The sequence below is a fragment of the Alosa alosa genome, chromosome 3 (genome assembly GCF_017589495.1).
Source record: "Alosa alosa isolate M-15738 ecotype Scorff River chromosome 3, AALO_Geno_1.1, whole genome shotgun sequence".
NCBI lineage: Eukaryota > Metazoa > Chordata > Actinopteri > Clupeiformes > Clupeidae > Alosa > Alosa alosa.
The window spans coordinates 10318330-10344567 of NC_063191.1; the positions used below are offsets into that span (position 1 = coordinate 10318330).

The window sequence follows — 26238 nt, forward strand, 5'->3', positions numbered from 1 at the left end:
ATGCTAACTTCAAACTCTGCCATGTTGTGGTTCTCTTCTGCTGTTTTTCGCTTCTTGCTCCTTCTTCTTCACTACTTTACCGGTAGTCACTTCCGGCAATAGATGTGCTCTGTGCGGGATCTCGCGCGATCACCTGGTGTTGCTGAAATTGTTTTTTGGTATATCCAACGTTTTTAATTATTTTTTCCAAATATTTACAACTTAGTGTTAACTAATAATTGTTGCAAACTGGTACTACTAACAAAATATTAATTCATTCCTGGAACTTGGCGTCGTTCGACAGAAACCAACATATATATCAGACATACTTAAATTTTACATCCACCTCAGACCACAGAAAAGCCAGGTATTATGCATACCTTCTACTCGCACCAAACAGGGTGAAGCTGCCTTCAGCTACAGTACCATGCAGTCCAGACTGCTCCAACCATTGCCAATTTTAAAACCCAACTGAAGACCACCCTCTTCTCTATGGCTTTTTCCTGTTTTTAATTTATTTGTATTGTTTTTACTTATTCTACCACTGTGATATATTTTATACTTGTGATATGTTTCATATCTGTTGCTAGCTATATAAAGCACATTGTGTCTACCTGGAGTATGAAATGCACTATATAAATAAATTGCCTTACCTTGCCTATGAGGCCTTTCCATGGTACAAATGTGGACCCACATTTTGTGGCGGCTTTGTTGGAAAGACCGTGCCTGCGTGCGAGCGTCAGTATGAACATGTCACCTTGAGTTGGATGCAGCAGCGGAGTGAGAGGGAGAGAACAGTTATGTGTAAAATGTGCGTCATTGCTACAAACTGAATCATTCTGTGTAATTCCTATTTGTTTAGATTCCTTTGAACTTTGTGTGTCAGATATGTTTTGAGTATCGTCATGTAATTTGCTTAGATACATGTTTAGAGCTTGTTAATAGAATAGTCTTTTCAGGGATACCTTCACTTTGTAACCCCTTATAGTTTGTGATTAATGTAAACCTGTTGCCTGTATATCTGCCCTATGTTAGCATTTGGATGTGATATTATGTTTTTTTTTTTATTAGACATGTTTCCTACGACTTATAGAATGTAGAGGATGTGGTGTGTTTGTAATTCGATTAATGGCCACATTCGTGGAAAATTCCAGAGCCCTTGTGCTCAGTCTAATGTTAATTCAGCCAGCCACTAGGTAGCTCTGTTGTATTGCATGTCACTGGTAAATACTTTTATGCCTTTAGAAATAGTCAGCATAGTACAGAAATCTCAGTTTTCTAAATTGATGCAAATGTTTATGTAAATTGATAATGAGACGTTCATAGAGATGTTATTTCTTGTATTGCCATTTCAGACCACATACAAATCCAAAAACATACAGTGCATGCGGAAAGTATTCACAGAGCTTCACTTTTTCCACATTTTGTTATGTTTCAGACTAAGTTGATGTTGAGCAGCCTGTCTATGTCAGATCTCCACAACTGGCTGTTAGGCTCTTTTGTTTGGCACAAAGAGGAAAGATAAGAGTCCAGTCCCCAGTGGTGCTCCTGTGCTGCTTATCAACTGCTCAGACATGTATGCACATACACACACACACGCAGACACACACACTCGAGGCCGTAGACAAACTGAGTCTAGGAAGGTGGCTAACTGAGGACTGAGATGTACCAATATCCTCCAGGACTGATATTGTCAATGGCAAGGAGCTGTACACAAAAAGGATCTAACTGTGGGGTCAAAGGTCGTTCAGGCTTCAGGAGAATTGATCCAGAATGGACAGTGCGTCCACTTACAAATCAAATCCACAACAACAGCTGAGGAGCTCAAGTCCACTAGAACGCCCTCAAACTGAGCACTGAGGGCTAACATGCCTAGCCTGGAGGACCAGACCCAATCTGAAAGATTAAGGGTTTGGCCACAAACAACGTAATGGTCCAATTTCGAGGGGTGGCAACAAGCATGCAATTGGAAAATCTCACTGCACACAATTGGATAACACTATACGATCAATGTTAACTGACTGATCTGGACTTCAATGCAATTGGATAACACTACGTCTGTCATCTGTTTAGATCGCCTCAGGCCCGCCTATATCAGATACACAGATATGATTGGTTCCCCGTGATGCAAGGGGCGAAAAGTTTCGTGCATCATTACTCGTTGCCAGGGTCTCTTGCTGAGCAAATGCTTCCACGAGAACTCTGGATTCCCAGGGTATGACATGCCACATCCAGCAACTGAATCCCAGCACTGAATAATCAACCAGAAGAATGGGTGCCATCTAGTGGCGGTCACCAAGAACTGCAGAAGGTTTGAAAAGCTGCAGTAGATAGAGAATGAAAAAAGGTTACTTTTTTCACATATTATAATACATTTTTTCACACTTATAATACAATATGATTTTTTTCCCCTGTGCCTATTCATTTTTTTGTTAACCAGGTGCTTTTATCTAAGTCATATTGGAAACGGTGCAGTTATACATTATAAAATGACCTTGGGGTTACCTGCCCTATGCCTCCCCCATACTGTATTTCATTTCACTATATATATATATATATATATATATATATATATATATATATATAAAATACTGCAATTATTGGATATCAGGCTAACAATCCTTGTTGTACCAAAAGAAATGGGACAAGAGACTTCATTTGAGACTGGCCAATCAGATTCCCCTGAAAAGAACCAAGCCCCACCCTCTGCCTGCCCCACTTCTCTGAATGAGGAAGTTCCCTGAGAGACACGGAGCAACTGCAGGTCGTTTTCACAGGAGTGATACAGCTTTTTGTTTGGACAGAAGTCATTGCAGAGTGAGATGTAAACTCTTATGGTTAACATACGTGTTGGAGGTGGATAACCTACGCCAGGAAATTGTACACACAGGTCATTTAGACTAAACCACACTTTATTCCACCCTGTAAAAGTGAAAGTAAAAACTAACCAGACGAGTTAAGATTTTCACGGGAGAAAATGGCTTCAAAGTTTGAAGAGGAGCTTTGCTGTCCTGTGTGCTGTGACATCTTCAAGGATCCCGTCTTTTTGTCCTGCGCTCACAGTGTGTGTAAAGCCTGTCTGCAGCAGTTCTGGGAGAGCAAAGGATCCAGAGAATGTCCCTACTGCAGGAGAAAGTGCTCAAAAGCACACTATCCTTCTAACATGGCGTTGAGGAACCTGTGTGAGGTTTACTTACAGGAGAGAAGTCAAACTTCAGTAGGGACTGAGGTGCTCTGCAGTCTGCACAGTGAGAAACTCAAGCTCTTCTGTCTGGACGATAACCAGCCTGTGTGTGTGGTGTGTCGAGACTCAAGAAAACACACCAACCACAAGTTCCAACCTTTAGATGAGGCAGCATCTGACCTTAAGGTGAGTTATATTCTTGACACTTTGCAATTATGTGTATTAAAGAGAAAAACAATTGCAAACAAACACCTACAAAGTCAAAGTGCAAAGTCCTCCCACTGTCTATCTATACTAGAGTAATTGTAATGTTCATCACTCACCACCAGGTGGAGTCTTTACACTGTACTCTGCTGCATTGTTACACAATGAAGGTACTGATGGTCATGAAACACACACGCACACTCCAGGGGCGGAGCTTGAGGGGGTGCGGGAGGTGCGGCACGCCCCCGGCCCGGGACCCGCAGGGTAAGGTGGGACAAGGCCGGAGGAGCTAAGATCATGCAAACGGTTTCTTTTCAAATCATTTTCATCAGACTGGGACGTATTAGGCTTATAGGTTGCCCCAGTCAGGACGAGTTATGACTCAGGTTGCTGAAAAGTTTTGAAATTTACTTTGATGATTTAGTAGGTGTAAAATAAGGAATAAAATGTTCTGCTGTTCGGCTTTATTTTAACTCTCATATTGAACTTTACGACGTGCAAATTTACAAAATTGGATCAACGATATTGTCTCCTACAATGAGAGAACACTTACACTTAGGGCCTACATGATTTTGGTTTCGATTTTCTAATTGGAGTAAGTCTTTGTGACAACACGTCATGATACATTTGATAATGTTTGATCGTTGTTTTGGGTTGAAGCATCTTTTACGTAGCCTAATGAATGCGCTCTAGAAAGTGAAAGTAGCCTAACCTAGGCCTATGCACTCTGTGTCTGAGCTGTCTGTGCACGTCCACAATTGGTTACGTTCCTCAAATGGAGAACACATCAATCTCATGGTATTTTTTGCCCTAAAATGCATGAAACATGCAAGTTCAAAATCCCGCCGGTACGTTCCATCTCCGTTTCATATTTGCCTATAGGCTACTAGCCTACAATAAATGAATTGAAGGAACTCAACTGACAACAGGTATATCTACTGATTCGGTCATTGAGACTACAGAATACAGACTACAGAATACAGTACAACAAACTTTCTGTCTTTCTGAAGTTTATTTTTGTATTCCGGGGTACAGTAGCCTAATTGCCTAATGTCTTGACAATAGTTTTTCTTAACGGCTTGCTGTTTAAACTGACTGCGGCGCTCTGAACTTTCCGGCCAGGTTTATGACGTAAACCGCTACATCTCGGCTCTGGCATTGCCTAAACTCATCGTGTGGGAAATCAGATTATCTGTCAATATTGGGCTTTGAAAGTAAGGGATATTTGCTCAGTAATAGTAGGCCTAGGCTACATTTTGTAACATTTATAGAGAAACCGAGGGGAAGTTAAATTAGAAATCGTTGGAAATTGAAAACACATACAAAAAAAGATTCGGGGCTTTTAAAAAGAGATTCGGGGCTTGAGCCCCCGAAGCCACCCCCTCGCTCCACCAATGCAACCACCCAGCAGTAACTTCTGCATTCAGTGAGATTTGCACCGCCCTAATTTTATTTTTGATCTTCCCGTTACCGTTGCAACCTCTGAGCGCTCATTCTCCAAGTTAAAGACCATTAAAAACCACTTGAGGAGCACAGTGGGACAGGAGAGACTGAGTGGACTTGCCATGTTGTCCATAGAGAATGAGAGAGCAAAGAAACTGGACATAGGCCTACACAGAGCATCGTGGACGAGTTCGCGGAGCGCAAGGCACGTCGTATGCCCTTCAAATAGTGCTGCGTATTATTGTTGTTTTATTATTAGGGGTCATGTAGCCTAATGTTTTTGTTGTTCTCTTGGTTACACTTCATGTACGTTCGATGGACTTCAAAATTACATAGTTGCTCTCCGTGGCGCTGACGCTTGTAAGACCCGCTGTTGCTGGCATGTGTAGCCTATGTTGTAAAATTATGTTATGATGAGTTTAATAAAGGGCCCGGTCATGTGCCCCGCCCCGGCCTGGCTCTGACTTGTTCCGCCACTGGCACACTCACACACACTCTCACAATCACACACACTCCCGCTCTCTCTCTCTCTCACACACACACTGTTTTTTTGTTAACTTCAGGAGCAGCTGAGGATTAAACTAGAATCCTTACAGAAGAAGCTGAAGGTCTTTGAAGAAGCAAAACACTCCTGTGATGAAACAGAGAAACACGTGAAGGTGACGTCCTCCTGAATGTGTATAGCAGCAGCATGAGAGTGTTGTTGACCATCACTGACTGGTGTTGAACTGTAGTGGACTAGAGTGAAATGAATGGAGGGGGTAACACTGACTGGTGTTGAACTGTAATGGAATGGAGTGATATGAATGGAGAAGGTAACAGTTGGCAGGACACTCCAGGACAAACACAATGGCACCGCTCTCAGCCAATCAGCTCGTTACTAAAGGAGCACAGAGAGGAGGGGCATATTTGATTGGCTGTGCAAATTAAATATACATTTCCTTTAATTAGAATGACAGACTGCACCTTTATGATGGTTTATTATGTGTGTTATTCCAGACTCAGGCCCAGCACACAGAGAAGCAGATCAAGGAGGAGTTTGAGAAGCTTCACCAGTTTCTACGAGATGAAGAGGCAGCCAGGATGGCTGCACTGAGAGAGGAAGAGGAGCAGAAGAGTCAGATGATGAAGGAGAAGATTGAGAAGATGAGCAGAGAGATCTCATCTCTTTCAGACACAATCAGAGCCATAGAGGAGAAGATAAATGCTGATGACATCACATTCTTGCAGGTAAGAAGAGTTTTGCCTTTGATGATAAATATCTGATATTCATGTATGATTACTGATCATAGCTAATTGTGCCTTTGGGTAATTACTTGGCACTGGTGTTCATGTATGAATCTACAGTATGGACCTAATCTGTTTGTTACTCTACAGAGCTACAAGAGCACAGTGGAAAGGTGAGTGATCTGCCTCCTGTCTCTCTCTTCTCTGTGGTTCTGAACCCAAACCCACAGCAGCACTGACTCCTGAATGTTATTCCAGAGCCCAGTGCACACTGCAGGATCCAGAGAGGGTTTCAGGAGCTCTGATCAATGTGGCCAAGCACCTGGACAACCTGAAGGTCAATGTGGCCAAGCACCTGGGTAACCTGAAGAAAATAATCGGTCAGTACTATAATACAGTACATACACACACACACACACACAGTATAAGTACTCTTTTGATCCCTTGAGGGAAATTTGGTCTCTGCATTTATCCCAATCCGTGAATTAGTGAAACACACTCAGCATCCGGCGCAGTGAGCTGCCTGCTCAGCGATGCTCGGGGAGCAGTGAGGGGTTAGGTGCCTTGCTCAAGGGCACTTCAACCCCCCAACACACACACACACACACACACACACACAAAAATACACACACACAAACATACACACACTAGGGTTAACCATTTTACAGTTTTAATAGCCTACCTCTAAACATTAAATAACAGTTTTAATAGCCTACCTCTAATTCAGATGTCTGGTGGAAGCCTGAAAATATTGTAAACAAAGTATAGTTGGCTAGCTTATCATAGTCTACTGATTGAACTGTTCAGTTTCCCCATGTGTGTTTAAGTTTCAAGGTAATACTTGTTCTTCTCGGTACAGGCCCTTTTGGCATTACCTGCAAACTAGTCACCTTTCGGCGAAAATCGCCGTTTTTGAATCAAAATATGTCATTCACGTAAATCGTGTAGATCGAAAGTTTTTTTTTTTCGGGGGGGTCAACTTTCCATAGTCTGGAGTGTGAGATTTCATGCGAGATTTATAGGCAAGTGATTGGCCTCTGTGCTATTTTTGAAGACCTACCTATCAGTTGTTTCTGAGGGCGGGCTTTATCTCTCTCACTTTCTGTTACGCATAGCCTGCCTGCTATGGCCTGCAGCAGCGATATGACCAAGGAAAAAAAGAAAATGTTAGCTAACAAACACGGGCCACATGCTACACTCTCTCTGACTATAAACTCAAAGTAAAACATCATATTATTAGGATACTTTTCTCTTGCCCTCGGTGGGTTAAATGAAAGACTTGCTGAGGTGAGGTTAAGTGTTTATTGACAAGTGTTGCAAAGTCTTTCGGAAATATGTCACCTTTTTTAGCCCTTTTGAGTTTGCAGGTATGTTTTGGGAAACATTGCTATTGAGATGATCAGTCAACTTCATGCAAGAGTTTTAAACAAATATGTGCAGCATGCTAATGATGCTAAGCGGATTTAAAGGAACACGCCACCCAATGTCAGTAGTAATATATGTTCTTACCTTAACTTTCACGAGTTGAGTCATACCTCTCCCGTGTCGGTACGTGCACTCAAATGTAGATACATACATATACCACATTCATTAAAGGATAATTCCGGTATTTAGCACTTTGAGTTAGCCCGGTTGAAACCAGACCCTTCTCAGTCGTAACTGAGAGTAGGTCGGGGAAGGTTCGTTCACAGCCCATTTCCAAAAGGCGTTCCCAAATGGACGCCGATTAAAATGCCTCGGACGCAATAGGAGAGGCCAAAAATCAATCAGAGCAACGAAAGAGACAGAGTGACGGAAACACACAATTTGCAACACTGTCTGGTTGTAGGGAGAAGCAGGAAGAAGTAACCACTTTTTAATTAAACGTAGGCTAATTTACAAAGACATCGTGCCACACTGAAAGCTAATATTTTGTCACTAGCAATTTACATCTGCCCTCTGTCAAACACAATTGCATTTTCAGCTCTGAACAAAACTGTTCGCGTTCAAACAAGCATTTTGTTTAATTCGTCCTTTCTGGCTGACCGGGACATATAAAGCAGGAATGGGGCCGAGAGAAACGTTCAAAGCAATTATGCCGGAATTGTTTCAAGGCAAACACTGAAGTGTAGCATTCGAGCCTATGTGTTTTCTGTCGGCTACGTGTCCAGCTACTGTAGGCCTATAAATGAACAGAATATCAAACCGTTTTCAGTAGCCTACCAGTGTTGCAGATATCACATAGGTATCCCTTCCATGTTTGTACAATGTTGCATATTGTAACATAAGGAAGCAGTTAAGAAACTTCCTGTCTTAAACCAACGTTATAGCAGCTTCAAACAAGCAGCAGCAGCCATCGTTGATGGTTTTTTTTTTTTTTTTTTTTTAAACCCCGGCTTCTTCAACAGGGTGCGCTATCGTCATCGTGTAAAGCCCGCCTCAAGGGTTCTGATTGGTGCCTAGAGCTAGGAAAATTGGAAATGGGCTAGAATGGGTTCTTGGCCAGACGGACTTTCAGAGCGAATCTCGAATTTCCCAGGCTAACTTTGAGTCCCTTTTCTGGTTTGTTTTGGATGAACTAGGGTGGTGGACACAGACATTTTGACGATGGGTCCTGTCCTGTCTCAGACTCAAAAAGTCCGAGACAGGAGCCATCGTCAAAATTTCTTCATCCAAAACAAACCTGAAAAGGGACTCAAAGTGCTAAATACCGGAATTATCCTTTAAAACATATATTATATTTTTATTCTATTCTATATCTGGTTTAGATTTCATTTCATTGTGACATTCTGAGTCTTCTGCACATGTTCATGTGTGTTCCTTTATCTGCAGCTCCTGTGACTCTGGATCCCAACACTGCACACCCAGATCTCATCCTGTCGGAGGATCTGACCAGTGTGAGAGTAGTTAAAAATAACCCACAGAGATTTGACAAGTATGCCAGTGTCCTGGGCTCTGAGGGCTTTAACTCAGGGACTCACTGCTGGGATGTGGAGGTTGGGGAGAGCCCATTGTGGTGTATGGGTGTGATGACAGAGTCTGCCCGGAGGAAGGGAGACTTTGGCTCCAGGAGTGGACTGTGGTGTATGGCATGTAATGATGACGCATATATAGCATGTGCTCCACCTCATCCCCCAACTCCCCTCACAGTGAAGCAGAAACTCCAGAGGATCAGAGTGCAGCTGGACTGGGACAGAGGAAAGGTGTCATTCTCTGACCCTGATAATAACACACACCTACACACTCTCAAACACACTTTCACTGAGAGAGTGTTTCCATACTTCTTCACTAACTCCTCTCTAAGGATTTTATCAGTGAGTCCCCAGTAACAGCAGAGCAGCACTGATGGAGCTGATGGTGTCTCTGACTGGACTCTCATAAGGCCAGTAGGTGTAGTTGTGAAGGTGTGCTGAATGTAACACACTTAAACCAGAAGATCATTACGTAATACACTGAGTATACTAATGATGACCGTGGGTCAGATTTGAACCTTGAATGTGGTACGGATGCATTTGACAGAACAGAGTAATGCTCTACCCTGATTGGATGCTGAAAGTAGAAGAGGGTGGGGCAGAGCAAGATTGGAGCTGTACTTTGGCTCATGTAACTTTAATGTAAATTTAAAGTAATTAAATTGATTGATTACTGAAGGTGAGAGAATGCATTCTATGTAAGCCACTTATTTCAAAACGTGTGGCAACAGACACAGATTGTGTACTCTGGTGATATAGTGTGATATTGACACAAACAATAAAATGTCTGCATGACTGATAACCACTTTGAATTTCACCTTTTTTGAACAATGCAGTTTGATGACAGTTTACAGATGACTTAACAACAAAAGTGGATCAGAAGTATCTGTCTCTCTATTGCTGTGTCAAACACACCGATTCATACACACTCCAGTGCAATCACTATCTTTAGGGTCAGTGAACACCTCTCTCTCTCTATCTTTCTCTCCCTCTCCCTGTCTTTATACAGACTGAAAGGATAACATAGGAACAAAGGCCTCTCTCTTAAAAATTCTACTGATCAAAGTACAGTCCAGGGAGTGTGTGTGTGTGTGTGTGTGTGTGTGTGTGTGTGTCACTTGCTCACAGTGAGCAAATACTTGGCAGGAACCAACAGCAGCCACTCAGGCAGTGCTTCAGGAAGTGGTGTCTCACTTTGATGACCTCATCTAAATTCAGAGGGTGCTGGAGGAAAGGGAGATGGAACAGAAGAGAGGAGGAGAGAATAAGGGAGTGAATGGATGGATGAGGAAAGAGAAAAAAGAAAATGAGAGTTTGGGAGGGAGGAGGAATGCAGGAAAGAGTGCTTGTAGGAAAAGAGGAACGAGGGAGAGAGGACACAGGGACAATAAAAAAGGAGTAGAACTGGTGGATGTGAGGACACAGGGACGATATAAAGGAGTAGAGCTGGTGGATGTGAGGACACAGGGACGATATAAAGGAGTAGAACTGGTGGATGTGAGGACACAGGGACGATATAAAGGAGCAGAGCTGGTGGATGTGAGGACACAGGGACGATATAAAGGAGTAGAGCTGGTGGATGAGAGGACACAGGGATGATATAAAAGGAGCAGATGAATCACACATGGAATAATCCAGATATATCGAAACGCCCCCTATTACCACCAGTCCCGTGTTTCCGTCCTCATCCGTGTATGTGTCACTTAATATCCATTTCTATACAAACCAAGACACCGGACTCCTAAAGAAACGCAAGCTAAAACGTATCTAAATTAGCTATGTACCAAAAATGACATTTTACCGTGACTCGAAGAGCTGTAAACAGTGTTGTATGGCTGCGTGTACAAATCCGCTTGGAGCTCCAGTGGAATTTTGATTTGCGACGAGAATTCTCGGTCTAACCGCTCATGTGCCGTGTCAAAGGGTGGAAGTAGACGACACAACAGTAGGGTGGCCATCCGTCTGGATTTCGTCCGGACAGTCCAGTTTTTGAGCTTTCTGTCCGGACAGAGAGTGTGTGTCCTCCTTTTTGGACATTTGTCCGGATTTTTGTCATGAGTGGCCATCTGTCCGCATTTCAAGGCGTCATTTCAAGGCCTCTGTAAGCTACTCATCTCTAGCCTGGCGGGCCATCCTATATCATTGAAATGTATAGTCTGGAATCGAACCATTCACCTCGCTTAATCCAAGGGGCGGGCAGAGAATTGTCTTTCAAACTGCCTAGGCATGCAATAGGCCAGCGCTACGACCAATCAGAACAAAGAGCAGGATGACATGGCCAGAGCAAAACGGCAAATACATCCAAAAGGAATGACTTAAGTGCATTGTGTTGCTCAACTTTCAAAGAAAAGCACAAGTCCAACTCCTCCAAAGTTGATTCAAACAACCGCTCCTTGTTCGCCATAGCCACCTTCCTTGTTGTTCACCGTCGCAGGACTGTCGTCATCCTGTTCAGCCCGCCTTAAGACTCTCTAACAAAATAGAGCGCTGTGATGATGTCCACGCGTCAGCCAATAGAAATCCCTATGGTTTGCTACTAGACGTACAGGCTGAGCAAATTAATTTGCCACCGCTAGGGTGCGTCTAGATCTGATTCATCTGACTCATCTCTGTTACGTGACATCATTTCTGACCCTCCACCACCACCATAGCATGGGACATCACAAAACTCCACCGATTTCCTTTTCGCGAAGCAGTCAATGCGACAACTCCCCTCGTGACTAAATGAATGAACACCGTTGCTGAGCCTTAAATTGCATATGGCGAAACGAAAGACAGCTTTCAACGTTCAGTGGGATTCTGAACACCACTTTTCTACCAAAAGCAGGACAGATGCATACCATGCATTTTGTAAACTGTGAAACAGATATTTGCTGGAGTTGCTGGAGCAAAAACGATGCCACAGAGGATTTCGGCGGATCTGGCTTTCTCTTTGTGCCTGCCTGTGAGAGCGTATGGCACTCTTACCCCTGGAGCTGACATCAATATCTGTTTCACAGTTTACAAAATGCATGGTACAGTATGCATCTATCCTGCTTTTGGTAGCACAGTGGTGTTCAGAATACCACACAGAGTTGAAAGACGTCTTTCGTTTCACCATAGGCCAACACTGCTACCGGACAAGACACATAGGGGTAGGGCTTGCAGTTTGGTCGGTAGGCCAACGCTGCTACCGGACAAGACACATAGGGGTAGGGCTTGCAGTTTGGTCAGTAGGCCAACGCTGCTACCAGGACAAAACAAGGGAGGGCTTGCAGTTTGGTCGGTAGGCCAACGCTGCTACCGGACAAAATACACAGGGAGGGATGACAGCCTGGCCAGTGGGACAGACCGCAAAACACTAGCAGAGTGGTCAGTAGGCCAACCTCTGTAACTGATGCAAGTTCCAGGAAAAAAAGCCAAATATTCTAACATCTTATTGCTGGACACCCTGAGCAAAATGACGCTCGACCCCAAGTTACAGGGGGGAGCAAACAGGGGACCAAGAGGGCCTCCCTACAAACCCCGCTAATGGACATCACCCGGCCACACAGCTTCCCCTTCCGCTTCACACCGTGCACACAGTGGATTACCAGCCTGTTAGCTGTGGCCCTTAACGGGACTACCGGTGACCCATGACCCAAAGGCTCAAACTGTAGGGAGGCACTCTTGGTTACCTTGGAGACACTGGACCTAGTGCCCATCATAACCAACCACCTCATCCCCAAGTCACCAGGGAGAGAAGGTAAAACATGAAGACTGGCCTTCACTATTTGGGGTCCCTTGACGGAAGATCACCTCAACACACAGAAACACATCTGGCTCCAGCGGATGTGTGGGGTGGTACATCCCTTACCTGTGGCCCTTGATGGGGACTGAGCATGATCAGAATCCTAAAAAACTACACATGGACGCCAGACCCATGATAGCATTACCCACCAATCGTAGCGTGGAAAACGCCGCTCAGCACCGATGTAGCCGACTGGCAGTCGCACTACGGCTAAATAGCACTCCCTGAAATACATAAAATGTCTACTTTAAAATGTGCCTTACATTAATCATTTAACTGACACATAGAGTGGCAACATACCTGAGTAACAGCGTTGAGTCACAGGCCCTAAGCTCTGATTGCTGATTAGCAGGGCACACACTCAGCTGGTGAAAGGGGCTGCTGTAGCACAGGGGAGTCTACAACACAAAATAATTCCTATAAGCCCAAGTAACGAAGTCAAATGGGTGGTAGGAGAAACGGAGCTGGTCATAGCCTACCTGTGGCGCTAAGGTGGAACGGATAACCAAGGCCAACGTCGGATCACTGGACAGGTAAACAAGACATGCATTGCGTGCCAGTGACGTCACTTGCCAAAAGAAAAGTCCCAGTTTATAAAGGGGCTTGGCCATCGCGGTTGGCTCGCAGTTAACTGCCCAGAGCCACTCAGAGCAGAGCGAGTTAAGCACCAGGTGAGCCAGGCAGCTGCATCCTGTTACGATCTTGGTGACACTGTCAGAAAAAAACATTTCTACTTCTATTTTTGAAGTAGGCTACAGGTGACGAAAGCACAGGTTGACGGAACAATCTTTTTTGACTTGTTTTCCGACTGATTGGGTTTTTTGCAACACAGCTTAATTTAGCTTGAAAGTTGCTGCTATGGACCAGGTTAGTTCTGTGGCATAAATTCCCATTTACCAAGCTGGGATTCACGTTAACCTCACTAATGGAACAGAACTCTCACTAAAATCAGCAAGACTTATCGAAATAAGCGAGGTTTGGCCTTTAGTGAGGTTGATGGAATACCCCTCTGGTCAGTATTTGAATGACTAGCACCAAAATAAATAGGAAAAGAGACCTCATTTGAGACTAGCCAATCAGATTCCCCTATAAGAACCCTCTCCGTCCCACTTCTCTAAATGAGGAAGTTCCCTGAGCATCACGGAGCACCTGCAGGTAATTTTCACTCGCAAGAGTGATACAGCTTTTTGTTTGGTCAGAAGTCATTTCAGAGTTAGATGTAAACTTGTATTGTTAACAGACGTGTTGGAAGTGGATAATCTACACCAGGAAATAGTAAACCCAAGGGTTTATTAAGAGTAAACTACTTTTTTTCTTCATCTTGTAAAAACTAACCAGACGAGTTAAGATTTTCACGGGAGAAAATGGCTTCCAAGCTTGAAGAGGAGCTTTGCTGTCCTGTGTGCTATGACATCTTCAAGAATCCCATCTTTTTGTCCTGCGCTCACAGTGTGTGTAAAGCCTGTTTGCAGCAGTTCTGGGAGAGCAAAGGATCCAAAGAATGTCCCTACTGCAGGAGAAAGTGCTCTAAAGCACAATATCCTTCTAACATGGCGTTGAGGAACTTGTGTGAGGTTTACTTACAGGAGAGAAGTCAAACTTCAGTAGGGACTGAGGTGCTCTGCAGTCTGCACAGTGAGAAATTCAAGCTTGTTTGTGTTGAGGATAAACAACCTGTATGTTTGGTGTGTCGAGACTCAAGAAAACACACCAACCACAAGTTCCAACCTTTAGATGAGGCAGCATCTGACCTTAAGGTGAGTCATATCATTGACACTTTGCAGTAATTTGTATTAAAGAGAAGAACAGGTGCAAAGAATACTCACCACTAGGTGGAGTCTTTACTCTCTGTTGCATTGCTACACAATGGATGTACTGATTGGTCAACACACACACACACACTCACACAGTTTCTTGTTAACTTCAGGAGCTGCTGAGGATTAAACTAGAGTCCTTACAAAAGAAGCTGAAGATCTTTAAAGAAGCAAAACTCTCCTGTGATGAAACAGTGAAACACATGAAGGTGACGTTCTCCTGAATCTGTAACAGCATGATATCACTCAACTCTGATTGCGACTTTCGTATTTGTCGATCCAGGTTATCCAAAGAAAGCCTGGTTATGTTCAGCGAGGTTCATACTATACCCCACTGAGGAAGAGAGCCTCATCAAACAACAACATGTGACTATACATGTGACATATATAGCACTTTTCTCGACACTCAAAGCGCTTCACAGGGAAGGGGGGACCTCACTAACCACCACCAACACACTGAACTCTAAAATGTAATCTCTAATCTGTATATAATGTCATTTTAATTAAGTGTGCTTGCTGCACACAAGCTTGCTGCTTGCAGCCAGTGTTGGGGAGTAACGGAATACATGTAGGCCTACTGGCGTTACTTATTCAGAATACAAATTATGACTGTACCTGTATTCCGTTACAGGTAAAATTTAAATAGTTGGTATTTAGAATACAGTTACATTGTTGAAATCAATGGATTAAATGACGATACTTCTCTGTTTCATAAGTTAATTCACTATGTATGTAATAGGGAGGAGATGTATGTTGCTATGTATGGGATCAGGGCTCTCAAGTTTTGAAGTTTGCAAGGAGTGAGACTTTGTTTCTCAGGAGGAGGGGGCGTGGCATTGGCACAGTGCCACGCCCCCTCTCCCTGATCGAAAGTACATGAAAGTCCTACGTCTGCTTGAACTGCTCGTGGCGTCACGCCCCCTCCCCCCGATCAACAGAGACCCACCCTCCCTATGTCCCATAGACCCAGCTTCATGAGAGAGCACAAATTCCATTATTTCAAACACACTGTTTTATTTATTCTAGAACCCTATAGTAAATAATAACATAAATTATAATAATAATTTCACCCAAATGGGCCCTTTGAACAGCAGTGGCTCATTCTGCTCTATTAACAAACAGAAAACAACCAAATGAGAAAAAGCACATTTAGCCCCAAAATGGTTTCTTGAACAGTGGTGGTTCTGTCCGTGTGTGTGTGTGTGTGTGTTTATGAGTGGTGATGTGTGTTGTAAGTGTTTGTGGCAGATTTTGATGCCTTGATGACTGATACTGGGGGCTTCCATTTAAAGCACTGTGGTTCAATGTCAGCCATTTTCACAGTCATGAGGCCATCCTTAAAAATATTCTTGTTTGCAGTAACAGCCCAAAAAAGAAAAAAAATGGGTCGGTAGGTAGGTCAATATTTTTTTTTCCAAGATTCAAAGTAAAAAAAAAGTAAAATTTTGGTCATGGTGATTTACGTAGGTATGAATTTAAACAAATGTGCACATTGTGACGTAACTGACTGGGTTCTCAACCCGTGCCTTCAGCCTCATCACTGCAAACCTCAATCTGATGCAGGTTATGTAGACCAGCCTTTCTCAAACTTCTTTGACCTGAGGTCCAGTCATGGCAGACTTTGGGGTCATAGGGCTCATCTACACGTACCCAACCCCACTCCCTCCAAATCAAATTGTCATTATCATTATCACAATCATTATTATGCCTATATTGTTATACATGCACTTTCACTTAAATGTTTTGTGACATGCACATCAGAGGACTGCTTTACTAATGTAAGATATAATTAGTTTCATTGCTTTTGCATGGTTGCATGATGCTTGCATAAGAAAATAAATACTTCTCAAAACAGCAAGAATTATATGGGTGCTATAATGAAGTTTAATTTGAATGCCTGAATGTAAGGATTCAGGAAACACAATACCAGTTTTTTTGGCGAGCAGATAGGCGTAAATCACTGATCTGTTGATCTTTAACAGATAGAAAGAAGGCTAGCTTTTGGCCACGTTATATTCAAATTTGACTATACAATACTCAGTGCTATAGGCTACAGTGTATTATAGTCTCTGCTCTGTTTCTATGGAAGTTCCAAAAATCAACGTTGTTCTATTAAGTGCCGTTAAACAATTAAATAGCATTCAACAGGTCGAAGCGGAGCTTTTGATACCAACTTTATCGATTAGTTTCAGTTATTCTCGCGCAGACGCCTGCATTGAATGAAGGCTCATAGCCTATACCACCACTTTATTGTATGGCTTAATGACATCGATAGCAGAAACGTTTGTTTTCTTTTTTTGTCGGTCCGCGGTATCTTGATCAACTGCGCAGCAAATTATCAGACGAAGCACCGGGCCTAATTTCACTCCACGACTCCGCGGACATGCAGTCTCCACGTTGCGGACCCACATCAAAACAAAACTATTTCCTGATTGATTGAGAAATCCTATTTTCTGATTGGCCGATAGGTTAGTAACTGAACAGCAGCTCTCTGAACTGAATGAGCGCACAGACAGCAACGTTGTGTGACACGTTTGTAAAATATAGCCCTTAGAAATTTCTGTGCGGGCAAGTTAATAATTTTTCGGAGTGAGAAATGCCATGTGTGGTGTGTGAGCGTGTGAAGTCATTGAAATGCGTGTGATTTGAGAGGTCTGTATGGGACTTATGTTGCTTAGCGTAATGCCATGGTCATTTGATATGAGATGCTTGCACTAGTAACTTCGACACTCATAACTTTAGGACTCCTATTTTTTTTTTTTAACTAAGAGTAATTCACGAAGCATTTTAGTCCTAAAAGTAGCACCTAAGTCTGTGACAGCTTAAAATAAGTCAAGGACTCCTAACTCAATAAGACCTATTGACAAACCGCTTTTTGTGGCATTTCACGTCGCGATGTTTTGAAATGCGTCTACAGGAGCTTCCAATCGCGAGGGAACAATTTTGCATTGTATGCATAACTAAAGGATGCAGTAACGCCACCAACAACAACCAAAACTAGCCTACTCATTGTCAACATGTACACTAAATTTAACGTTTCATTGTGAATCAAATTAAAATGTTCTCCTCTTTGCAAACGTAGGTATAGGCATATGGTGACAGATTAATTAAATAATGCTGCTGCGTGAATCACGGTAAGCGCGAATGAAGTGGCCACTTCTTAATGGGACCCACTGTATAGAAGTAGGCTAAGTAAAATGTTTCAAATAAGATAAGGTTAATAAGAATATGCCCGCTTGACAACGGCAGAGAGAGAATTGGCCTTTGGCCATATACCATCCATTTAGAACGACTGGCCTTCATAGCAACCAAAGATCTTAGCTGTGATGCTGTATGCATGCAATGTGATGCAAATTAAGTATAAAAAAGGTGATGAAATGTATATAGAGACAGGTCAAGAAATATAGTGCAGTGTAGACAGTAGTATACAGTTGATTTACAGAAGATGGTTTAGAATAATATGAAGTATTCCTTTATTCTGAGATACATCTGAGATACAATAGGCTCTCAAAACAATCCCAAACAGACATAAGGTCTTTATAGAGCAAATCCATATAGATTATTTGTCAAATAAACCAGTAAAACAGAATTAGGGGATGGAATATATAACATTCACACTCATAGCTTATATTTTTAAAATAAATCAGTGAAAAAGTATCCTGACAAACAAGCAGCATTTAATGCCTTGGTCATATTTCATAATTTCAATTCTTCTGTAGGTTACCTGATAGCCCAGTTTGAGAGGCGCAAGACGCGTGACATTATTTATTTTTGCAGCCAATCACTGCTGTCGTTTTATTTTATTGATTTGATCTAAGTCATGGAATCTAAATTCGAAGGCAGGCCACAGGTAAAAATCCAACGAACCGCATTCACCCTGCAAGCCAATAGTTGAATAGCCCTCTCCTAGAGTTTTTCAGATATTGCCACTGCTCCAAAACTGAAAGGCACTGTTAGAATGTTTGGATCAAGCCAGGTTCAGCATAGCGTATGCCACTGTCTGCTCACGTTGGTGACAGCACCAGGGCAAGCACACTTAGCAGTTCCTGCCGGAAATGCAGTCTAGTTATATTTAATATTAAATATATCACACAACTTATTGTTCAGGCCATGGTCATCTCTAAGCTGGATTATTGTAATTAAAGGGGGCAGCCATGGCTTCGGACTTGTAACCGGAGGGTTGCCGGTTCGATTCCCGACCAGTAGGCACGGCTGAAGTGCCCTTGAGCAAGGCACCTAACCTCTCACTGCTCCCCGAAAGTGCTGTTGTTGCAGGCAGTTTCACTGCGCCGGGATTAGTGTGTGCTTCACCTCACTGTGTGTTCACTGTGTGCTGAGTGTTTTTACTAATTCACGGATTGGGATAAATGCAGAGACCAAATTTCCCTCACGGGATCAAAAAGGTATATATACTTATATTCATACTTATATGACCGCCGCGCAGCGAAGTGGCGGTCATATACAGTAGGTTTAGTCAGATTTTTTTTTTTTTTTTTTTTTTTTTTCCCTTGTCCAAATTTCCGCCAAGGATTCCTGGGACACTGAAAGACGGGTAGATCTAAACATGGTGGGCATGTAACCCCACATGGATAGCATGGAACCATCGTTTTCGTTTTGATCTGTAGCCCCTGCTGGACTGCACCCCCAAAAGGAGGGTAGGGCAGACACAGTTTTCTGTGAATATCTCGAGAACCGTAAGGTTTAGGAGGACCATTTTTTTTTTTGTATGTTGATCTCAAGGGGCAATGTCAACCCATTCCATAACCACTCATTTCATGTATAGCACCACCTAGTTAAACACAAAAAAATAAAAATGAGGTGTTGTAAGGTATTTGTGACCTAACATAGTCAAAACTGCACGAAATTGGAAGTGTAGGATCATTATGACACCCTCTGAATGCACGCCAAGTTTCATGGAATTCCGTTCATGGGGGGGACACATAATAAATTAATTTATGTTACTATACACCAACTGGCCTGTAGGTGGCCGGAGACAGTTTTCTGTGAATATCTCGAGAACCGTGGGGCCTAGGAGGTCCAATTTTTTTTGTATGTTGGTCTTAAGGGGCATGTCAACCCATCCCATTACCACTTATTTCATGTATAGCCACCTAGTTAAAAAAAAATTAAAAGCAAAAAAATTAGGTGTTTTCATCACAATATCTCTGGCTGACATGGTCAAAACTGCATGAAATTGGAAAGTGTAGGATCATTATGACACCCTCCGAATGCATGCCAAGTTTTGTGAACTTTCGTTCATGGGGGCTTTACAATAAAATAATGTATGTGTACATTTAGTGACCTCAGACACCAACAAGGTTTCCCAGGACACTGAAAGACCGGGTAGATCTAAACTTGGTGGGCATGTAACCCCACATGGATAGCATGGAACCATCAAGCTTTTTTGATCTGTAGCCCCCCCGCTGTACTGGACCCCCCGAAAGGAGGGTAGGGCAGACACAGTTTTCTGTGAATATCTTAACCGAAGGGCCTAGGATGACCAATTTTTTCCGTTATGTTTGCCTCCAGGGGTCATGTTAACCCCATTCCATGTGCACACATGTGCATAAACAGATACACACGCACACACATACATTCACAGTAATCATAATGCATGACACATACTCACACAGTAGACATATGTACGCATGCATGCACATGCACAAACACACAAGCACGACACACACACACACACACATAAACATAAACGCGGTACACGCACACATGCACACAATTCAAGAATTTCTCAGAATTATGAACAGGCAAGATGGGGGTGGGGTTGTATAAAATCAATTTTACATGTGAAATCTATGAACTAATCATGTTTTGGTACTTGTTGTCTAGCAGATACCAGTGAGAATTGAGTGTGGATAATGCAATTTAGTGAGACAGTTAGAATCATATAGGCCTTTCAGCGTGATTTATTTTTGTGGAAAAATGTGCTGGACTGGGCGGCGGTCATATTTTTGTACCGCTCTCGCGGGACATCTATTATTATGACCGCCCGCACCCGCCTGGTAATATAGGTTTAGTCAGATTTTTTTTTTTTTTTTTTTTTTAGCGATGTCCAAATTTCCGTCAATGATTCCGGGACACTGAAAGACCGGGGTACACGAAACTTGGTGGACATGTAACCCCACATGGATAGCATGGAACCATTGTTTTCGTTTTGATCTGTAGCCCCCAGCTGAATTGGACCCCAAAGGAGGGTAGGCAGACACAGTTTTCTGTGAATATCGAAAACCGTAGGGTTTTTAGGAGGACCATTTTTTTTTTGTATGTTGATCTCAAGGGGCCATGTCAACCCATTCCATAAACACTTTCATTTCATGTATAAGCCACCTAGTTAAACACAAAAAGTAAAAAATGAGGTGGTGTAATTGAAGGTATCTGTGACCTAACATAGTCAAAACTGCACTAAATTGGAAGTTTAGGATCATTATGACACCCTCTGTATGCACGCCAAGTTTTGTGGAATTCCGTTCATGGGGGGCCACACAATAAATTAATTTATGTTACTATACACCAACTGGCCTGTAGGTGGTCGGAGACAGTTTTCTGTGAATATCTCTTGAGAACCATAGGGCCTAGGAGGTCCACCTTTTTTTTTGTATGTTGGTCTTAAGGGGGCATGTCAATCCATCCCATTACCACTTATTTCATGTATAGCGCCACCTAGTTAAAAATTAAAAGCAAAAAATTAGGGTGTTTTCATCTCAATATCTCTGGCTGACAAGGTCAAAACTGCACGAAAATAAAAGTGTAGGATCATTATGACACCCTCTGAATGCATGCCAAGTTTTGTGTACTTTCGCTCATGGGGGCCTTACAATAAAAAAAAAATAATTTATGTGTACATTTAGTGACGACACCAACAAGGGTTCCCCGACACTGAAAGACCGGGGTACACAAAACTTGGTGGGCATGTACCACCACATGGATAGTATGGAACCGTCATTTTGTTTTCATCTGCAGCCCCCTGCTGGACTGGACCCCCGAAAGGAGGGTAGGGCAGACACAGTTCTCTGTGAATCTTTTATGGTATGTTGGTCTCAAGGGCCCACATCAACCTGGCTCATAATCACTCATTTGTGATTTGCCCCCGTAAAAATGAAAATCAGTAGGATTAAAAAAGAAAGCCAAAATAAATATTCATCATCATGGCTGCATTTTCAGTATTGGCGAAGTAGTCGTTTGTCCACTAGATGGCGATCGTTGCAGTGAGGCTAAATTTTGTTGGAAGTTAAAAGTGGGTTGGAAAAACAATGGACACTTCATACAAGGACTGTAATTTAATGTTTAACATCTAATAAGGATAGGACGATGTTCACATGAAGTGTAATTCCCATTTCTTCTTGAAGTCGAAATAAATCTGAGGATGTTTATCGGACATGCTTGGTTTTACTGCAGGTACGTTAATCTTGTAATGTCAATAAGGACCTAGGTAATGTTACCAAGAATGCTGGTTGAGTGATGGCATTTTGATTTTTGCATTTGTAGAAAAACTATAAATGCGGTTATACCAAGCAAATGTATAGCAGCACTGTTTGTATCTTTCGACTGTCATTTATTGCACGCGGCTACAAAATCATTCTGTGCAATGGAAGATTTACCAACGTTACACCCGGTCTGATACAGTTTTGCCTATACATGCATTGAGACTGAGACGCCTGTTTATTTTGTTTTAAGTGCGCAGGGTGTGAGGGGAATCGTGTGCTTTGATTACAGCTTGGTAGTTGTAGTCTGTGAAATTAAAAGCACGTGTGTGTGAAGTATCCAAACAATGACACCTTCATTTTCATTATGGCTGCTTTAGCAACACACCGCTACTGTGTAGTGGGTCCCATTTAGAAGTGGCTTCATTCGCGCATTTCCTTGACTCATGGAGCTGCGTGAATGTTATTACAACTTTTCGCCAACGATATGACAGTCCGCTTGATACTGTAAGGCGTAGCCGTTGGTTTCCAAAGGAGATTTTATTTGTGTAAGCCAGCATAGCCTATTGACAATTTATGTTGTAAATAGGCCTACCTTATAATCCTACCTGTAGCTTAGGGAAGCTAACAGCTTTCATTAGGATCTAGTTTGTTAGTTACCGTTTTTGTCAATACTTCCTGATGCATTTTTGCATTTAGAATAGCCAGAGTGTATATCTCAATCGAAAATTAAATAATATCGGTGCCTATGGACTAGGCTGGGTGAACCCAGCCTGATCTGCCCGGGCTATTTTATTTTTGATTTCTTAAAAGATTGAGCTTGGTCTGATGAAAGCCAGACTAGCCATGGACCTCAGTTAAACAATGCAAGGGAACATGAATCAGCCTATATTTGCACTAACAATAACGGACAAAAGCTCTTCAACTTTGGCCCGTTAAAATGTGTATGAACAGTCTAGCGACGCATTTCATCAAGGCCCATTTGGACATGTCAGTTATTTGCACCACTGGTTAGATGTAAAACAGCATTTCGTTTCAGACTAGGCTACTGTTACTTAATTTGTGCATTAACAATAACGTTTCAGACTAGGCCTACTAGGCGGTCATATTTTGTACCGCTATGCGGTACATCTAGTTATTATATTATTGATTGAATGGACATTATTGTTTATTATTGCTATTCTCTTTAATGTAGTCTGACCAACATTTTAAATTGTACACTATTGTGCCAAATCCCATAACCATAATATTAATTAACTAAGTGCTGCTTTATAAAAAAGAACATAAGAAGTCCTTAATTCTCACAGCAACAGACATTGTCAAAAAAATGTGGGTAAAGAAATTTTCCATTGTGTTTGTCCATTGTGGGTAAAGAAATTGTCCATTGTAAATTAATTGTTTAAGTTAAATGCTAGATGTGCTGCTAGTTATTTGAATGAAATGAAATTGAAGCCAATCTATTATCTCTAATCAACACATACTGTATATCAGCAGTCACTCATGTTGTGCCAGGACTAAGACCAGCAGCAGGGAGGTGAATAAGGTCCCTCTATTCTCTATCCTGTGTGTGCACTCAAATACACTCTCAGCCAATCAGCATATTACTAAAGGAGCACAGAGGGGAGGAGCATATTTGATTGGCTGTGCAAATAAAATATAAATTTCCTTTAATTAGAATGACAGACTGCACCTTTATGATGGTTTATTATGTGTGTTATTCCAGACTCAGGCCCAGCACACAGAGAAGCAGATCAAGGAGGAGTTTGAGAAGCTTCACCAGTTTCTACGAGATGAAGAGGCAGCCAGGATAGCTGCACTGAGGGAGGAAGAGGAGCAGAAGAGTCAGATGATGAAGGAGAAGATTGAGAAGATGAGCAGAGAGATCTCATCTCTTTCAGACACAATCAGAGCCATAGAAGAGGAGATGAGAGCTGATGATGTCACATTCCTCCAGGTAAGAACAAATCTAGTTGATAATGTTCTTTCATATATTTATGCATGATTACGGACCATACGGGCTAATTGTGCCTTTAGGATATTGCTTGGCATTGGTATTCAGATATCGTATGAGTCTACAGTATGGACATAATCTATTTGTTATTTTACAGAACTACAAGAGCACAGTGGAAAGGTGAGTGATCTGCCTCATCTCTCTCTTCTCTTTGTGTTCTGAACCCAAACGCACAGCAGCACTGACTTCTAAATGTTATTCCAGAGCCCAGTGCACACTGCAGGATCCAGAGAGGGTTTCAGGAGATCTGATCAATGTGGTGAAACACCTGGACAACCTGAAGGTCAAAGTCTGGAAGCAAATGATTGGTCAGTAACACATTTATTCTATTCTGATTCTATTCTATTATTTTATATCTGGTTTAGATTTCATTTCAGTGTGGCATTCTGAGTCTTCTGCGCATGTTCATGTGTGTGTTCTTATATCTGCAGCTCCTGTGACTCTGGATCCCAACACTGCACACCCAGATCTCATCCTGTCTGAAGATTTGACCAGTGTGAGTTATGTTAAAAATAACCAACAGAGGTTTGATAAGTATCTCAGTGTCCTGGGCTCTGAGGGCTTTACCTCAGGGACTCACTGCTGGGATGTGGAAGTTAGAGAGAACACATGGTGGGGTGTAGGTGTGATGGCAGAGTCTTTCCAGAGGAAGGGAGACCTATACTCCAGGAGTGGACGGTGGTGTATGTTTTATAAAGATGGTAAATATGGAGCATGTGCTCCTCCACATCCCTTCACTCTCGTCACAGTGAAGAAGAAACTCCAGAGGATCAGAGTGCAGCTGGACTGGGACAGAGGAGAGCTGTCATTCTCTGACCCTGATAATAACACACACCTACACACTCTAACACACGCTTTTACTGAGAGAGTGTTTCCATTCTTTAATACTGCCTGTAGTCTCTCTCCTTTGAGGGTCTTACCAGTGACTATCCACTAACAGCATAGCAGTGCTGATGGTGTCTCTGACTGGACTCTCATAAGTAGGTGTGATTGTAAAGGTGTGTCGTTAATACACTGATGATACATACTAATGATGACCGTGGATCAGATTTGAATGCTAAATGTGGTACGGATGCATTTGCTCCTCCCCCCAGACTGTGTCACTTTAGTACAGAGTAATGCTCTACTCTGATTGGATGCTGAAAGTAAAAGGGGATGGGGCAGAGCAAGCTTGGAGCCATACTTTGGCTCATGTAACTTCAACTTTAATGTAAATTTAAAGTAATTAAATTGATTGAGTACTGAAAGTGAGAGAATGCATTCTATGTAAGCCACTTATTTCAAAATGTGTGCCAACAGACACTGATTGTGTAGTCTGGTGATCTGGTGTGATATTGACACAAGCAATAAAAGACTGACTGATAACCACTTTGAATTTCACAAATTTGTTTTTGAACAATGCAGTTTGACAATTTACAGATGACTATTAACAAGCAGATCAGACGTATCTGTCAACAAACACACTGATTCATACACACTCCTGTGCAATAATCACAGGGGCACAGTGAAAATCTCTCTCTCTCTCTCTCTCTCTCTCTCTCTCTCTCTCTCTCTCTCTCTCTCTCTCTCTCTCTCTCTCTCTCTCTCTCTCTCTCTCTCTCTCTCTAACTCTCTAACATTCTACTGTGATCAAAGTCGAGTGTGGAAGGAAGTGTGTGTGTGTGTGTATGTGTGTCACTTGCTCACAGTGAGCAAATACTCTGCAGGAACCAACAGCAGCCTCTCCTGTGTACTATCTCATTAGGCTTGTTTGAGATCGACTGAGTCTGACTTTGTCTGGCTTTCTACGTAAACGTGATCTTCAGAGGCTAGCCGGGAGGAGCTACAACAGAGGGCAGCTCATCCCGGACAGACAGGCTACAGTCTGCCTGACGTGACTCAAGGGAGACATCATGAATTTTTGTTTGCAATAAACACAGCAGAACTTTCATTCTTACTCATTAAAATGAGCATGATGACTGACGAAATAGATTCTTATGATGTAGTTTAAATAAACCACTCTTGTCATACAGTTAACAGGCCTGCTTTGTAGCACATAAATTCAATATCAAGTGTTTTCTCTATATGTATGTCTATCTATTTAACCAACAGCAGAAAATAACAGAATATCCAAACGTTTTCAGTAGGCTAGCCTACCATTGTTGCAGAAATCACATATAAGAAGGTATCCCTTCGATTTCTGTTTATTTTAGCATATTCTAACATAAGTAAGCAGCATGA

At 42.4% G+C, this 26238-nt stretch overlaps 2 protein-coding genes across 2 annotated transcripts; both read left to right on the forward strand.

The window, feature by feature from the left end:
- Window positions 1-2725: 2725 nt before the first annotated feature.
- Window positions 2726-9790, forward strand: LOC125292048 (zinc-binding protein A33-like). Its single transcript, XM_048239136.1, has 6 exons — window positions 2726-3349; window positions 5374-5469; window positions 5810-6040; window positions 6188-6210; window positions 6296-6417; window positions 8849-9790. Exons 1-6 carry the CDS (start codon window positions 2957-2959, stop codon window positions 9343-9345), a joined length of 1362 nt encoding a protein of 453 aa, XP_048095093.1. The 5' UTR covers window positions 2726-2956; the 3' UTR covers window positions 9346-9790.
- Window positions 9791-13840: 4050 nt separating this feature from the next.
- Window positions 13841-25316, forward strand: LOC125292047 (E3 ubiquitin-protein ligase TRIM35-like). The gene is made up of 7 exons (XM_048239135.1): window positions 13841-13912; window positions 14096-14514; window positions 14685-14780; window positions 23731-23961; window positions 24116-24138; window positions 24223-24326; window positions 24450-25316. Exons 1-7 carry the CDS (start codon window positions 13876-13878, stop codon window positions 24953-24955), a joined length of 1416 nt encoding a protein of 471 aa, XP_048095092.1. The 5' UTR covers window positions 13841-13875; the 3' UTR covers window positions 24956-25316.
- The last annotated feature ends 922 nt before the right edge of the window (window positions 25317-26238 follow it).

Excerpts from the sequence above, each read along its gene's own strand:
- LOC125292048 (XM_048239136.1), top strand. The coding sequence starts at position 2,957 with ATGGCTTCAAAGTTTGAAGAGGAGCTTTGCTGTCCTGTGTGCTGTGAC. Across the intron at positions 6,211-6,295 it reads TACAAGAGCACAGTGGAAAG|AGCCCAGTGCACACTGCAGG; the intron begins GTGAGTGATCTG and ends ATGTTATTCCAG. Across the intron at positions 6,418-8,848 it reads TAACCTGAAGAAAATAATCG|CTCCTGTGACTCTGGATCCC; the intron begins GTCAGTACTATA and ends CTTTATCTGCAG.
- LOC125292047 (XM_048239135.1), top strand. The coding sequence starts at position 13,876 with ATGAGGAAGTTCCCTGAGCATCACGGAGCACCTGCAG. Across the intron at positions 13,913-14,095 it reads GCATCACGGAGCACCTGCAG|ACGAGTTAAGATTTTCACGG; the intron begins GTAATTTTCACT and ends AAAACTAACCAG. Across the intron at positions 24,139-24,222 it reads TACAAGAGCACAGTGGAAAG|AGCCCAGTGCACACTGCAGG; the intron begins GTGAGTGATCTG and ends ATGTTATTCCAG.